This window comes from Thalassophryne amazonica, chromosome 17 (genome assembly GCF_902500255.1).
Source record: "Thalassophryne amazonica chromosome 17, fThaAma1.1, whole genome shotgun sequence".
NCBI lineage: Eukaryota > Metazoa > Chordata > Actinopteri > Batrachoidiformes > Batrachoididae > Thalassophryne > Thalassophryne amazonica.
Window position 1 is genome coordinate 31,368,440 of NC_047119.1, and position 18,106 is coordinate 31,386,545.

The following is an 18,106-nucleotide window of genomic DNA, read 5'->3' on the forward strand; positions in this document are numbered from 1 at the left end:
TTCACATGTCGAACTAACCACCATGCCTGAGGCATCAATTCAATTTCAATTCAATTTCAATTTATTTTCATTTATGTAGCACCAAATCACAACAGAGTTACCTTAAGGTGCTTCACACAAGTAAGGTCTAACCTTACTAACCCCCAGAGCAGCAGTGGTAAGGGAAAACTCCCTCTGAGGAAGAAACCTCAAGCAGACCAGACTCAAAGGGGTGACCCTCTGCTTGGGCCATGCTACAGACATAAATTACAGAACAATTCGCAAAACGAATATACAGGAAATGCAGTTGGTGCACAGGACAGGAGGGTCTCCAGCACAAATACCCCACCCATCTCTGGATGGAGCTGCACCTTAAACAGAGAGAAAAAACAGAACCAGGCATCAGAAAGACAAGAAATACGGTATAATTTTGCCTGCATTAATCAACAAGAAAAACAGAAGAAATACTAAGATGATCGCCAGCCACAAGCCCTAAGCTTCACTAAAAGACCCAGAATTTAGGTAAAGTTGAGGCTGCGGCATGCTCCGTTTCCTAATAAAATGAATTGAAAGAGAAAAAAGTGTAAAACTATCCTATGCCAGTATGCTAGCCATACGAAAGGGAATATAAGTGCATCCTGAGTCTGGACTTGAAAGTCTCCACAGAATGTGACTGTTTTATTGATGCAGGGAGATCATTCCACAGAACAGGGCACAATAAGAGAATGCTCTATGACCCGCAGACTTCTTATTCACCCTAGAGACACAAAGTAGTCCTGCACCCTGACAACACAAAGCCCGGGCCGGTACGTAGGGTTTAATTAGGTCAGCTAAGTAGGGAGGTGCCAGTCCATGAACAATTTTATAGACTAGTAGCAGAACCTTAAAATCTGATCTCACTGGGACAGGAAGCCAGTGAAGGGATGCCAAAATGGGTGTAATGTGGTTGAACTTTCTGCTTTGTGTCAAAAGTCTGGCTGCAGCATTTTGAACCAGTTGGAGACCCCTAATGCTAGACTGCGGTAAACCAGAAAATAGAACATTGCAGTAGTCCAGTGGAGAAGAAATAAATGCATGGATCAGGGTCTCAGCATCAGCCATAGACAGGATGGGACAAATCTTTGCTATATTTTGCAGATGGAAGAAAGCAGTCCTCGTAATATTTCTAATGTGGAGGTCAAAGGACAATGTAGGATCAAAAATTGCCCCAAGGTTCCTCACTTTGTCAGTGTGATATATGACACACGAGCCTATGCTAAGCGTTAACTGGTCAAATTGATGCCGATGTCTCACTGGACCAAGAACCATCATTTCAATCTTATCAAGATTTAAAAGTAGGAAGTTTCTAGGCATCCAACTTCTCACTGATACAAGGCAACCTTCTCAGGATTTTATGTGAATGAGTATCACCATCATAGCAGTGAAAGGTAATCCCAAAATGCCACAATATGTGCCCAAAGGGAGCTATATAAAGGGAGAAAAGCAGGGCGCCTAAGACGGACCCCTGTGGAACCCCAAATTTCATGTCACTAAGGTTATAGGTATTGTTACTGTACAAAACACAGTGAGAACGACTGGTCAAGTATGACGTCAACCACGCAAGGGCACTCCCAGTAATCACAACATAATTTTCCAGCCTATCAAGTAGAATATGATGATCCATGGTATCAAATGCAGCACTGAGATCTAACAGCACCAGAACCATAGTGGTGTCCGAATCCATTGCAAGCAGAAGTTCATTCACCACTTTAGTGAGAGCTGTGTCTGTGGAATGATATTTTCTAAAAGCAGACTGTTTCAAACAGGCATGCTCATTAGCTGTAACGAGTTAACCTCCACTTTGAAATAGACTCCATCCGTTGACCCATGACAGACAGTTCTTTTCTGTCTTTCTTTGTCATGCTCTCTATCTGTGCAATATGACACAGTTGGAGTGACTCTGCTTTATCTGTTATAAGGTTGGAGTCTATGACTACTGTTTTTAATATATTTTTGTAATACTAGCAGATATTTTTTCTATGAAATATCAAAGGTTCAACCTGATGTAAAACTGAATCCTTCACTTGGTCTACTTGATCGCCACACAGAAAAAACAGCAGAGTTAAAATATGGCACAAACCAGATCTATTGAAGTTGGGTTTTTAAATTAACTGTTTCATTGACATCAGTATCATTTTTGCAATCAATTCAGTTTTATGTTCGTACTTATGCTATTGCACATTGCTGTCTGCAGGGTGCACAAATACATTTGGTATTGATGGAAAATGTGCACTGGGAGTGAAAATGACAAATGCATTGAGCGGAAAGGAGCAATTACACTTGAGTTGCATTTTGCATTGCTTTGCACATGTAGGACAATGTCAGCCTTTTAAGTTACATATGTTATGTTATGTTTGTGATATAACTGCATACATAGCTACAACAACAGAAACATCATCTAATAGTCCCAATGCTCCTCACCGTCCTTGTAAAACCATTCAAGCAGGGGCACAGAACCAGAATGAGCTCAGCAGCACACAATGATAACTGTGTGAACCAAAGGTTTTCAAAAAGAAAGCTGGAGGTTGAAGCTGCACAAAACATGCACAATATGCTCTGACAGCCCAAACACTCAGAGGGAAAACTCCCATCAGCATTTTCTCCTCCTTCAGCTTTTGAGCTGATTCTAGCAGACCTCAGTGGGATTCCCTGACACTGGGCAATCCTCCAGACCAGCTCTCCCCTTAATAAACCTCATTCTGTGCACATGCTGTGGGCATCGTGTGTCAATAAAAGGAAGGATGGTGGAATTTCAATGCAGGGTAGTGCCACATACGTGTGTCTGCTGGTGACCTTGTTTGTGCATCAAACATAAGTAGGTACCGCAGAATAACTCAACTGCATTGCAAACACAAAACATGAAATATTTTCATGTTTGTCATTGGAAATGTCTTTAAACATCTGTTTACTTGTGCTTTCAGATCCCACTCACTGCATGTCTAGTGTGACACCCGCTGTGCCATAAAAGTCTGAAAAAAAGAAAAAAGGATGAGCTCTGATTCAGAGAACATCATCCCACACATGCAGTTCATTAAAATCCAATTAAATATGCTGCAGTGTGCGACAAATCCAGATGCACAGTCTTCTGTTTCAACGCAAGAAAAGCGTCACAGCTGTCAGGTGACATAATCCCCATTTTGGTGACTTGCGTTTATGCAGAATAAAAAGAATCAAACATTTTGTAATGATCTTCTTACAAATGGTTGTTACATGAAAAACTTTCTTGAAAGTATCTGCAGATACCACATGCAGGCAGCCTCTAACACATTTGCAAATCTGAAAAGTCAAGACATGTTAATATATATAGAATAGTTTAATAGGTAGAATAGAATAGTTTTGACTGTGTTGAAATCAGAGCCGGCCCAAGGCATACGCCAACTACGTGGTCGCTTAGGGCCTCCACGCCACCAGGGGGCCCCGAGAGCACCGAGATGTTGTGATAAAAAAGTAAATATATACATGAAATTAAAATAATATTGAATAATTTAAACAAAATTGTATTACACCCGAAAAAAATAAATAAATACATTTTGACAAAATACCAATACTAAGTTAATTGATGCCTCCTGTTGGCTGCTGCCACCGTTGGGCAAATTTAGATGCACCGCTTAGGTCAGGTGGTCGATGACTAATCGTGAGGAACGAAGTGAGTGCAAGTCATGTCTCAGAAAATAAATTATCCCTCTGGAGCGGAGAAAAGAAAAAAGAAGAAGTTGGAAGATGAGAAAAAACAACAAGACAAAGGTAGGTTTGCATGTCCAATATTACAATTTTTGTTGTGATTATTTGCGAAATGCTCCGTTCGTTTAGTGTAAAGTGCTTTAGGTGTCTTAAAGTCAGAGGCGATTGCTCTAAGACTGCAAGGGAAGATCAGATTCCCCTAAAATGTCAAAAAATAAGTGATCAAATATATACTGTTGTGTGTACATGTCATTGACTAAATATGCGCTACAACGCGCTCAACTTTTGTTCAGAATCAGCTAATTATCACTGGTAACGACGCGGCTTTCCTCTCACTCAAACCCGCAGTTTCACAGCGCTTTAAACAGTGTGGACGCTGACAACAGACTTCAATAGCAAAGCAGAGTGCAGCGAAACGAGACGAGTCATTGAATAAATGCTGGGCTTTGTCCCGCCCATCGGACGCTCAGCGTGTCTGGGGGTCTATGGGGCAGTGGGCTGGCCTCGGGTGGCCCAGACGCTCAGCTTCTGCATGATGATTGGATGATCTGTCTGAGGCTGAATCCCTTTTTGATTGACAGTGAAATGAGCGAATCAGCGATATTTTGGTGTAAACATCCGTGGGAGCGTTTTCATTGTGTTCTGAGTGGAACCGGAGACTTTCCTAATCTTCTTAGTGGCATTTTCTTTGTTAAAAACGACTAGCGACAAATCAAGCTTCTATTTCTGGTGTTTTTTTTTTGTTTTTTTTATAGCTGCTTGTGTTTGGAGGCTGACTTCATCACTCTTTCTGACTTCTATCGCAGTTTCTGTCCCTACCGAGTAGCGGGTGCTGCTGAGCTCCTCCACCGTCACAAAGCACTCACAGGCGGACACACTTCACACTAGCCTCGCGCCAGTCCCAGCTAGTGAGCTAGCTAGGTAGCAAGCTGCACATAATGGCAGACAATTTGAATGTTGTGGACCGGATTTTGGCGAAGCCATTTAATAGTCTTCCTTACGAAGAAAAACTTGACGTGCTTGACAAACAATACTTATGCGCTGAAAATCCGAGGTGGAGATCTGCTGTAGAACAGATTTTTCACCTCAGGGAAGGGGAGGATTTGGAGTTAACCACTTTACCATGATAGATGTTGGCCAGTGTTGCCACAGTTACTTTTAAAAAGTAATCCAATTACTGATTACTGATTACTCCTTGAAAAAGTAACTTAGTTACTTTACTGATTACTCAATTGTAAAAGTAACTAAGTTAGATTACTAGTTACTTTTTTAGTTACTTTTCCCAGCTGCCGACAACAACCCTCTGCCACCTCAACATGACAATGATACCTGTTTTGCCAAAACTCACTTTATAGTCACCCTTTCTTGACTTAAATGAAAATAAATACTTGTTTTATAAAAAGTAAAATAAAGACGTCTTTCTTGACCTCATATTTAACTGTTGACAGCACTGTAACAGTAAAACTTGCAATTTCGAACCTACATTGTTTATAAATGTAACTATTAAATTCTAACATTTTTCTAACATTTAAATTCTCTCTAAACATTTTACTTGTTGAAATTATTATTATTTTAAGCAATATTAGTTGTAGTAAAAACGGCTTCAAAATTGCACCTTTAATCTAGGGGTGTTGTGGGGGAGGGGGGCACATCCTTGCCCCACGCCCCCATTCCATCTAGATTCGCCCCTGCTTTGGCGTTTGAGCACAAAGAATGGATAACATTTATTTATGCAGAAAACATGACCAGATTTACAGGTAAGAAAGTTTTATTGCGTTTTCACATCATGTGGTCCTCAGAAAGAGAGTTTAGGTGCATTCGAGTGGAAAATAGTGTTAGTTGTTGACGTGTCGCGGAGGATCAGCTGTTTTTAACGACCAGATACAGAGCGGCTCAGCTCACAATTCCAAATAAAGGAGGAAAAAAAGTATAAAAATGTCTTTGTAAAGCTCAGTGCAGGTGTGCTGATCACCGCGCTTTAAGAGGTGAGGACGAGTTGAGCAGCTGCAAAAAACCGCGGATTAAAAGCTCACAGCTCGCTTAAAGTGGGCAGTTCAGTCGAACCCCAACCTCCTGCCCACAGACCAAGTTTAATGCTGTTATCGACCCACAATGAAGAATAATAGTAACGCACAGTGACATGGAGAAGTAACTTTAATCTGATTACTGATTTGGAAAGATTAACGCGTTAGATTACTCGTTACTAAAAAAGTGGTCAGATTAAAGTAACGCGTTACTTAGTAACGCGTTACCGGCATCACTGATGTTGGCACATGTTTCTGTCACACAGTGAAGTCATTACAAAGAGGAACCAATCACACTGGTTCCCTTACAGTATCTCAATCATAGGTCTGCCCTCAGGGCCCTCAAGTTAATTAGTCTGGGATCTTCAAGATATTCATTAGCAAATAAAGAATCAGCAAATATGCGTTTCAGTTATGCTCTGCAACATGCATATGGACAAATTGATGTGTAATAATAGAGGAAACACTAATTAAAGTGCTTTGTTTGGTGCACAAACACCTTAGTGAGTGTTTATTTGGCCGTGGTATTCAACATGTTGTGTACATATGTACACAACATGTTTAGCCGCATGTTCTCCTTGAATTGCTGGCTGTCTGAGTGGTGTCCAAAAAATGAGGTGGGCTTCATAGATAGGAGAGACGGCATCCATCCCACTTTGGATGGAGCAGCTCTCATTTCTAGAAATCTGGCCAATTTTCTTAAATCCTCCAAACCGTGACTATCCAGGGTTGGGACCAGGAAGCAGAGTTGTAGTCTTACACACCTCTCTGCAGCTTCTCTCCCCCTGCCATCCCCTCATTACCCCATCCCCGTAGAGACGGTGCCTGCTCCCAGACCACCAATAACCAGCAAAAATCTATTTAAGCATAAAAATTCAAAAAGAAAAAATAATATAGCACCTTCAACTGCACCACAGACTAAAACAGTTAAATGTGGTCTATTAAACATTAGGTCTCTCTCTTCTAAGTCCCTGTTGGTAAATGATATAATAATTGATCAACATATTGATTTATTCTGCCTTACAGAAACCTGGTTACAGCAGGATGAATATGTTAGTTTAAATGAGTCAACACCCCCGAGTCACACTAACTGTCAGAATGCTCATAGCACGGGCCGGGGCGGAGGATTAGCAGCAATCTTCCATTCCAGCTTATTAATTAATCAAAAACCCAGACAGAGCTTTAATTCATTTGAAAGCTTGACTCTTAGTCTTGTCCATCCAAATTGGAAGTCCCAAAAACCAGTTTTATTTGTTGTTATCTATCGTCCACCTGGTCGTTACTGTGAGTTTCTCTGTGAATTTTCAGACCTTTTGTCTGACTTAGTGCTTAGCTCAGATAAGATAATTATAGTGGGCGATTTTAACATCCACACAGATGCTGAGAATGACAGCCTCAACACAGCATTTAATCTATTATTAGACTCTATTGGCTTTGCTCAAAAAGTAAATGTGTCCACCCACCACTTTAATCATATCTTAGATCTTGTTCTGACTTATGGTATGGAAATAGAAGACTTAACAGTATTCCCTGAAAACTCCCTTCTGTCTGATCATTTCTTAATAACATTTACATTTACTCTGATGGACTACCCAGCAGTGGGGAATAAGTTTCATTACACTAGAAGTCTTTCAGAAAGCGCTGTAACTAGGTTTAAGGATATGATTCCTTCTTTATGTTCTCTAATGCCATATACCAACACAGTGCAGAGTAGCTACCTAAACTCTGTAAGTGAGATAGAGTATCTCGTCAATAGTTTTACATCCTCATTGAAGACAACTTTGGATGCTGTAGCTCCTCTAAAAAAGAGAGCTTTAAATCAGAAGTGCCTGACTCCGTGGTATAACTCACAAACTCATAGCTTAAAGCAGATAACCCGTAAGTTGGAGAGGAAATGGCGTCTCACTAATTTAGAAGATCTTCACTTAGACTGGAAAAAGAGTCTGTTGCTCTATAAAAAAGCCCTCCGTAAAGCTAGGACATCTTTCTACTCATCACTAATTGAAGAAAATAAGAACAACCCCAGGTTTCTTTTCAGCACTGTAGCCAGGCTGACAAAGAGTCAGAGCTCTATTGAGCTGAGTGTTCCATTAACTTTAACTAGTAATGACTTCATGACTTTCTTTGCTAACAAAATTTTAACTATTAGAGAAAAAATTACTCATAACCATCCCAAAGACGTATCGTTATCTTTGGCTGCTTTCAGTGATGCCGGTATTTGGTTAGACTCTTTCTCTCCGATTGTTCTGTCTGAGTTATTTTCATTAGTTACTTCATCCAAACCATCAACATGTTTATTAGACCCCATTCCTACCAGGCTGCTCAAGGAAGCCCTACCATTATTTAATGCTTTGATCTTAAATATGATCAATCTATCTTTGTTAGTTGGCTATGTACCACGGCTTTTAAGGTGGCAGTAATTAAACCATTACTTAAAAAGCCATCACTTGACCCAGCTATCTTAGCTAATTATAGGCCAATCTCCAACCTTCCTTTTCTCTCAAAAATTCTTGAAAGGGTAGTTGTAAAACAGCTAACTGATCATCTGCAGAGGAATGGTCTATTTGAAGAGTTTCAGTCAGGTTTTAGAATTCATCATAGTACAGAAACAGCATTAGTGAAGGTTACAATGATCTTCTTATGGCCTCGGACAGTGGACTCATCTCTGTGCTTGTTCTGTTAGACCTCAGTGCTGCTTTTGATACTGTTGACCATAAAATTTTATTACAGAGATTAGAGCATGCCATAGGTATTAAAGGCACTGCGCTGCGGTGGTTTGAATCATATTTGTCTAATAGATTACAATTTGTTCATGTAAATGGGGAATCTTCTTCACAGACTAAAGTTAATTATGGAGTTCCTCAAGGTTCTGTGCTAGGACCAATTTTATTCACTTTATACATGCTTCCCTTAGGCAGTATTATTAGACGGTATTGCTTAAATTTTCATTGTTACGCAGATGATACCCATACGCAGATGATACCCAGCTTTATCTATCCATGAAGCCAGAGGACACACACCAATTAGCTAAACTGCAGGATTGTCTTACAGACATAAAGACATGGATGACCTCTAATTTCCTGCTTTTAAACTCAGATAAAACTGAAGTTATTGTACTTGGCCCCACAAATCTTAGAAACATGGTGTCTAACCAGATCCTTACTCTGGATGGCATTACCCTGACCTCTAGTAATACTGTGAGAAATCTTGGAGTCATTTTTGATCAGGATATGTCATTCAAAGCGCATATTAAACAAATATGTAGGACTGCTTTTTTTGCATTTACGCAATATCTCTAAAATCAGAAAGGTCTTGTCTCAGAGTGATGCTGAAAAACTAATTCATGCATTTATTTCCTCTAGGCTGGACTATTGTAATTCATTATTATCAGGTTGTCCTAAAAGTTCCCTAAAAAGCCTTCAGTTAATTCAAAATGCTGCAGCTAGAGTACTGACGGGGACTAGAAGGAGAGAGCATATCTCACCCATATTGGCCTCTCTTCATTGGCTTCCTGTTAATTCTAGAATAGAATTTAAAATTCTTCTTCTTACTTATAAGGTTTTGAATAATCAGGTCCCATCTTATCTTAGGGACCTCGTAGTACCATATCACCCCAATAGAGCGCTTTGCTCTCAGACTGCAGGCTTACTTGTAGTTCCTAGGGTTTGTAAGAGTAGAATGGGAGGCAGAGCCTTCAGCTTTCAGGCTCCTCTCCTGTGGAACCAGCTCCCAATTCAGATCAGGGAGACAGACACCCTCTCTACTTTTAAGATTAGGCTTAAAACTTTCCTTTTTGCTAAAGCTTATAGTTAGGGCTGGATCAGGTGACCCTGAACCATCCCTTAGTTATGCTGCTATAGACGTAGACTGCTGGGGGGTTCCCATGATGCACTGTTTCTTTCTCTTTTTGCTCTGTATGCACCACTCTGCATTTAATCATTAGTGATCGATCTCTGCTCCCCTCCACAGCATGTCTTTTTCCTGGTTCTCTCCCTCAGCCCCAACCAGTCCCAGCAGAGGACTGCCCCTCCCTGAGCCTGGTTCTGCTGGAGGTTTCTTCCTGTTAAAAGGGAGTTTTTCCTTCCCACTGTAGCCAAGTGCTTGCTCATAGGGGGTCGTTTTGACCGTTGGGGTTTTACATAATTATTGTATGGCCTTGCCTTACAATATAAAGCGCCTTGGGGCAACTGTTTGTTGTGATTTGGCGCTATATAAAAAAAATTGATTGATTGATTGATTGATATGTGCTTATTTGGTGACTTGCATTCATTAATTACTTGCTTTAGGGCCCGTTCACACATACTACAAATGTGGTTGAATTGCGTATGAAGCAGGGATCATATGCAATATGTGTGAAATCGTAGCTGCTTCCAATGCCTCGTACACTTGTTGCTACAACTATTTGTGCACACCAGCAGCTGAAAGACAGAATGTGCCCTGTGAGAGCCCATTCGAACCCTCTCGTGGGAGGGTTAACACCGCTCGCTTGGCATTTAGAAAATGTGTGGCCATTCGTGCTATTACCATGAAAACAGTCAGCAGATGATCACTTTTGAGCTGGATGTGAAATTTGTCTAAGTGCCACATACATGTGTATCACACATGTGCGCATGTGTTAAAGTTACAGGGTACAGGGTAACATGTACGGAGCCCTGGGAGTGTCATCGCAAAATGTTTTGCATGTGGAGAGAATGTGCGCACGCTTTATGATATTGTGTGCTCATTTTATGATATTGTGCGCACATTCTATTATATTGTGCCCATGTTTTATAATAGTGTGCACACATTTTATTACATTGCGCACACATTTTACACATCGTTTGAGTAAAACAAGGGCACAATCTACTTAAATGTGGCCACAATTTGTAAAACATGGATTCAATATTGTCTTGACACATAAATGTTGGCTATTAGTCAACAAACCAGCAGACAATGTAATACATTTCCCCATTAGAAATGGATCTGGTCAGGGTATATCATCATGGTTTGGGCGCACAAGGACATAGAGAACAACCTACCCAGCATGGCAGCATCTGGAGTTTAAGCACATTAAAAAGGATGCTGAGGGCAAAGCGTCTCCCCGTCGTGAGGATGACAGTTTAGGTCATGTTATGGAGTTTATTTTGAACCAAAGGAAAATGTGTGCATGTTTCCTTAATCAAAGTGGCTAAGGATACGTACATCCGTATCTTCTGCGGGACTGCTAAAGGTACAGACCGAGGAGAATTACGGCCAAGAGATTTCCCCTAACCCTGACCGCCTACGCATGCGTGTCATGCGTGTGATAAAGCAACACTTGGAACAACACTAATAACTGGACATCTTGACCTGTTTACAGCAAAGTAGTGTTAGATGTCACCTGGAATTTGGGCGACACCTCCCACGAGAGGGTTCGAATGGGCTCTCACAGGGCACATTCTGTCTTTCAGCTACTGGTGTGCACAAATAGTTGTAGCAACAAGTTTACGAGGCATTGGAAGCAGCTACGATTTCACACATATTGCATATGATCCCTGCTTCATACGCAATTCGACCACATTTGTAGTATGTGTGAACGGGCCCTAAAGCAAGTAATTAATGAATGCAAGTCACCAAATCCCGATATGCACATATGTACACAACATGTTGAATACCACGGCCAAATAAACACTCACTAAGGTGTTTGTGCACCAAACAAAGCACTTTAATTAGTGTTTCCTCTATTATTACACATCAATTTGGCCATGTGCATGTTGCAGAGCATAACTGAAACGCATATTTGCTGAAACTTTATTTGCTAATGAATATCTTGAAGATCCCAGACTAATTAACTTGAGGGCCCCGAGGGCAGACCTATGATTGAGATACTGTAAGGGAACCGGTGTGATTGGTTCCTCTTTGTAATGACTTCACTGTGTGACAGAAACATGTGCCAACATCTATCATGGTAAAGTGGTTAACTCCAAATCCTCCCCTTCCCTGAGGTGAAAAATCTGTTCTACAGCAGATCTCCACCTTGGATTTTCAGCGCATAAGTATTGTTTGTCAAGCACGTGGCTTCAGCCCAAAAAACCTACAAGACAGCAGGTATTTGTGCTTTTCAAAAATGCAGTTATCAAGAATGTTGACCAAACTCACAACCTGCAAACAAACATACAAGTTTATATTTCTGTACAGAAAATCTGACTGTAAACTGCCTGCCACTTTTTTGCTACATGGGCGAAGCCAGGAATTCATATTTTAAGGCATGGAGCCCCTACTGTGTGCATGTTGCTGCTATCATGGTGTTTTAATTTGGCAAAAAGTGTTTGAAGCATTATGAAACAGTGAACCATTCTATGAAGCACTTGCTTAATTAAGCTTTCACAGTAATTTCAATTTATTTTTTTTTATTTATTTAGTTTATATAGTGGCAAATCACAACAAAGCTGCCTCAAGGTGCTTCACACAAAGTAATGTCTGACCTTACCGACCCCTAGAGCAAGCACACAGGCGACAGCAGTAAGGAAAAACTCCCTCTGATGATATTGAGGAAGAAACCTCAAGGAGACCAGACTCAAAGGGGTGACCCATCGCTTAGGTCATTCTACTAAAAAGGGTTACAATACAGAACACAACACAACAGCAATTGATGAGAGTTCATGTAGGTGTCCAGTCCACTGTCGGGGGGTGTCATCGAACCACTCGGTGGATCTGTTCCTGCAGCAGAGTCCATTCCACATCCGTTACAGAAATCCTCTAATCCAGCATGTGGATCCAGCCTAGGCATGTGAATCTCATCACTCACAACAATTCGATATGCATCTCAATACACTACACAGTAAAATCACCAGTGTAAAACTAACACTGACAGTGTTAAATTAACACTGCCAGTGAGCATATGGTCTTACTCTAGCCAGAGTGAGGCCATATATTCACAGAGCACTCAGATTCCTCGCTCAGGTTTTTAACTGTTGCAAGGACATTCATTGATTCCACAAAGATCACAGTATCATCTGCAAAGTCAAGGTGAACCACTCCTCATTAGCAAAGGTACCTCAGTTGCTGGACTCCAAAGCCTTACTCAGTAGTCAAAGTTGGAGAGTAGGACCCGGAATACATCCCAGAGGTACAAGGAATCTTTTGTGTGTGTGTTTTAAACATCTTGAAATGCTGAATAATTTCCTGAAGCAAATGTCTCATTTAGTGTTTCAAGCATTTTGAAATAGTGAATAATATTCTGAACCAATTTCTTCATTTAGTGATTCATTTACTGAACCACTTGATTTATTTGGTTCAGCGCATTAAAAAAACTTTTCCTGTTTCGAGAGTTTTGCTGCAACACAGAAGAACAAGTATTCCTCTTAGCAGTTCGAACACGTTGAAACAGTAATTAACTTTTTGCCATAAATGTTTCATTTAGTGTTTTGTGCATTTTGAAACAGTGATTCATTGACTGAGACAACTACTTTATTTGGTTCAATTCATCAAAAAGCATTTCATGGTTTGAGTGCTTTGCTGCTAAATAAATGCACAAAGTTTTAAAAATTTTGAGTTGCCACCATTACCCTGTGGAATATTTCTGGATGGCTTGTGGGAAATGGGGAGGTGGGGTGGGGGGATGCAAAAAAACTGCCCTTTCAGCTACAATATGCCTTTGCTCAGCCTTGTGTACTGCTCTAATCTATCTATACAGATGTACAGATGGTGAGGGGGGTTTCACGATGGGGTGGGGTGGGGGGGCAATCTTGATCAAAAGTGCTTTTGTCTGAACTTCAGAACTGCTCCCCCTTTGATCATTGCCTGGCTACCAAAAGGCACTGCAGAGTCCAAGCTGAGCTCTGAAAAACAAGAGCTTTTCTTTCCTTCTCTGGTGTGAATGAACCTTCAGAAGGTGAGGATTAGACCTGAGGAGATGTCGAACAGGAATGAGTAACACTTAAGATTTAAATGCAAGACCAAACGCCTTTATCTATAGTTGGGCGCTATGAAGCTGATAACAAAGAAGTGTTTGCACAATGTTGTGCAACCGTGACAGATTAGAGAGTGCAAGCAGGGTTTGGAGAAAGCTCACCTTCTTATGTGGATTTGTATATTCAGCATTTAAACCTCCCTCCCGCAGAAAGCAGTGAACAATGGAAGTCACAGAGAATAGATACAGCTTGCTGTGGATTTAGGTTATTTACTTCCGTTTTTTCAACCAAGTCTTTTTGTTAACCCTTGACACTGTGAATGTCTTCTTGAGAATAGTCTAAGAGATATACACCTAATTATTTATTGTTTCATATAAAGGAAAGAAGGCTGAAAGCGTGCAGGTTATATCAATTATTTTTACATAGCATAATTTAAAGAATGCTGTCAATCATATCTTAGTTCAGACAAAGGCTTCGTAGATTTGTCGATAAACCTCCACAAAACCAGTCTGGTGTTAATGTTATGTTTCATGATTTTGTCTATCGTATACATTAAAATGGCTTCATAATAAATTATGTTATTGTCCAGAATACATAACTGTACCTTGGTTATGTACACGACTTCATAACATTCAATTTATCATTTGGAAAATGTAGAATACTTTGATTATGCATATGTCATTAGTCAAGATCAAAGCAGTTAGCAGGATTAAAATGAGCAGGACTAAAAATCATCTGTCAAGATCGAAGCTCAGTCAGCAGGACTAAAAGTCATCTGTCATGATCAAAGCTCAGTCAGTAAGACTAAAAGTCATGTGTCAAAAAAATTACAGCCAGCAATGAAGATCAAATCTCAGTCAGTAGGATTAATGTAATCTGTAAAGATCAAAGCTCAGTGAGGGAAGATTCACTTCGGCCAACACCTTGCAAAACACTAAAGCCAGTATCTCACTGGGGTTGCAACTATTGGCGAGTAGTTGGAGACAAAAATTTGTGAGAAAAATACACAAATTAGTGACAATTTTCACTTGGAATGACAGTGATCTGTATTTGCAATTTTGTCATGCTCCCAGGGGTCCAAGAGTTAATTTGTGTCTCCAATCAGTCACAATTTAGTTCCATAGGTCACCAACCCCTCACAAAGTTGTCTTACATTTCCTGAACTTTTCTGACTCATGGAAACTAAATTGAAAAGGGTTAGAGGCCTGCAAAGACACTGTGACTATTTTGAAAGAAAATTTGTTCTGCAAATTTTTTGAACATGTTCAAAATTCCAGAGACATGAAAGCAAGGCCCTGTGACTCACACAAGAAAATTGATAACATCTGGGAGTGTTTCTAGACATTTTGCAAAATCCCTTGCGAATGCCATTTGCGATTTGTCATCAAAAGTCACAGTGCAGTGAGATACTAGCTTAAGAACCATGCAAAAATAACCAACACTACAAAAAATATAAAATATAAAATCTGCATTGATATTATAGAGGAAACAAATATCTACTACACAAAGTGGAACCAAAGACTACGTATGTAGTATTTTCTTGATAAACTAATAAAATAATGAATCTGTTCTCTAGTAGTAATACAAAGTAAAAACAATAATCAACAAATGTAAAAGTAGTTGAGTATTGTTTCTGTCAGTTGAGTACCTTTCAGCTCTAATTGTGTTGATATGTGACATGATGGTGACAGAGGAAAAGATGTGCATGTGATGGAGAGATGTCAACATCAAGATGGAAACACTGCCTGCACTCTGAAATAAAATGAACTAATATTCATAAATGAATACCAAAAAAAAAAAAAAAAAAATTGTTTGTTCATACTGTGTAGGCAACTGGTTTGTTCCACTATAAGAAGTAATTATAAACTCAAAGATTTACTACTTGAAAAGCATTTTGGAAAAGGCCCCTACTGGAAACTCCAACAGAATTTATCGGCAAACTCACATAGTTGTTGCTGTGATGTCACTGAATATGACAAGAATGTCGAAGTCCATATGAATAATCAGCTACAGGTATTAACCAACTAAAGGTATTTTCCTCCAATAGACTGCAACAAAAACACTAAGTAATATAACACCAGTGTTAAAATATGTCACTAACACTTTTTGATTTCTGTTTATAGTTTGTACACTCAAGAAATGGTTTATTAGCACTACATAAAGAGGCCAGTGAGTTGGTGTAGGTGCAGACAGGTGTAAATGTTAACATTTCTACACAAATATTGGTTATTTCAGAGATGAGGCTTATTCACCCAGTTGTTTATGTTTGCATGTAGAAGCTGGAATGCTTTGGGGTCAGAAGTGGGATGATTCAACAAGGAAAGCCCAGACCCCCACCTGGTACGCACAGCACAGTCTCACGCTTTATTTTCGTCCTCCCGTCACAAAATTATTCAAATTTTCATGACGGGTTTTTTTTAACTATTACTAACCCTACTCCTTAATTACGTGCACCCATCACAGAATGAATTTGAATAAATTCATGCTCCCATGATGAAGATTTTGCACTTTTCATGACAATATGACGAACCAATAGATCAGGGGTGGGCAACCTGTTCCAGAAAGAGCCATGAGGGTGCAGGTTTTCTTTGCAGCCACTGACTCCACCAGGTGATTTTACTGATTAATATCACTTTGAGCAGATGGAATCAGTTAATCAGTGAAATCACCTGGTGGAGTCAGTGGCTGCAAAGAAAACCTGCACCCTCATGGCTCTTTCTGGAACAGGTTGCCCACCCCTGCAATAGATTCATGTATATTTTGTGCTGCTGAATCACGACATGCCGGGAGACTGGGTTTGGGAATGCAGCATTATTTGATTTTATCTGAAGATGCAGGGGAAACATCCAGCCTGGACAGCTTGAGTTTTATCATTTACATCATTTCACAGCAATAAAAAAAACGATACTTTGTGTCTTTTGGAGCCAGATGAGCTTTCAGGAATTAGCAGGACGCATCATCATGAAACAGGTGGTTGATTTAGAATCAACTCTCACTGAACTGAGTGCTGCACTGGTTTTAATAAAGCTGCAGGAACGTGCGGGTAGCTCAAATATTTGCAGAGATTCGGGATTAACTGTATGGCACAGATGAAAATAAACTGCATTTTGAATGACTCAATTAGTGAATCAATTCGGCATCAATTGCATGTTGTTTCTCACGCAAAGACCATTTCACGTGAGATTTTTGTGCACTTTCTCACCTTTCTGAGCAGTTTGAGCACTTCAGCTGCCTGTTCCGTCTTGTGCTCCCGGAGGAGCCTCTGGATCTCCCGGATCCAAGCCACCCGTCTGACATACGGGCTGAGGTTGGATTTGCGCAGCATCCCTGGAAGCTTGTCGGATCTGAGCATCAAAGAGGTAAACAAGAAGTCTCGTCCGCCTCTGCCGGTGACACTTGTGTCTCCTTCTCCAGGGCTGTCATTCCTCTGCCGTCTCCGCTTGGACAGTTTGGATTCCAAATCCAGACTTCTCTGTCTGGTCAACTTGGAGCCCATCACTCCGGAGAGGATGCTTTGGCGGCGCGCGGAGAGGATTCTCTTTTTACCACATGAAGCCAAAACATTACGCGTGCAAAAATAAATAAATAAATGCGGCTGTTTTCAGTCTAATAAAAACAGCTTGAAGAAAAGTTGCTGGTTTTTCATGTGCGTCTGCTCGTCATCGACCTCGCAAAGCATCGTGCGCACACTATGCATGCACAGTGTGCACGCCCCGGCTTTACTCCGAGCTGGTGCTGGGCTCAGCCAATCACATGTACGCTCACTGCACAGTGTCACGGCATCTTGTGTCGAACTAATAAGCCGTTTTCACGACCACTTTCAAATTACCTGTTGAAATGTAAAGAGGTCACACAGTGCAAAACGTGTTCACGACTGGTTGCAGACGTCTTCAGTCAGGGCAACATGTCATGAACACTGATGCCACAGTTGAAAAGGAATCCAATTACTGATTACTCCTTGAAAAAGTAACTTAGTTACTAGTTACAACAGCCAAGGTTGGGTAGGATTACTTTGAAAGAATACATGTGGATTACATGTATGTATGTACATTTGGATTACTTGTAATCTGATTACTTTTGGATTACATTTCAAAGTAATCCTACCCAACCTTGACAACCCCCCCCCCCCCCCCCCCCCCCCCCCGCCCCACACACACACACAAACACATACACTTACACACTTCAACATGAAAATGATAACCAGTTTTGCCAATAGTCACTATATTGGAATTGCATTTTATAATAGGAACTAAAGTAAACAATGTACGTATGTCCTGACATTTTAAGTTGAACTTATACACTATAAAGTCATTCTTTCTTGAATTCAATGAACATAAATACTTGTTTTTATAAAAAATAAAATAGACAGCCTTTCTTGACCTCATAAAACTGTTGACAGCACAGTAACAGTAACACAATTAATAATCTACATTGTCGGTAAATGTACCAATTAGATTCTTTCTAGTATTTTTCTCCTAAACAGTTTAGTTGTTGAAAATGATTCTTCTTATT

At 40.3% G+C, this 18,106-nt stretch overlaps 1 protein-coding gene across 2 annotated transcripts in view; it reads right to left on the minus strand.

Annotated features, from left to right (window-relative positions):
* Positions 1-17,421, minus strand: part of LOC117529734 (leucine-rich repeat-containing protein 75B-like) — a 78,594-nt gene extending 61,173 nt beyond the window's left edge. For both annotated transcript variants that reach the window (XM_034192590.1, XM_034192588.1), the window contains exon 1: positions 16,797-17,421. In XM_034192590.1, coding sequence (XP_034048481.1) covers positions 16,797-17,090 — 294 coding nt within the window. In that variant the 5' untranslated portion in view covers positions 17,091-17,421. The remainder of the gene's footprint in view (positions 1-16,796) is intronic.
* Positions 17,422-18,106: the final 685 nt, after the last annotated feature.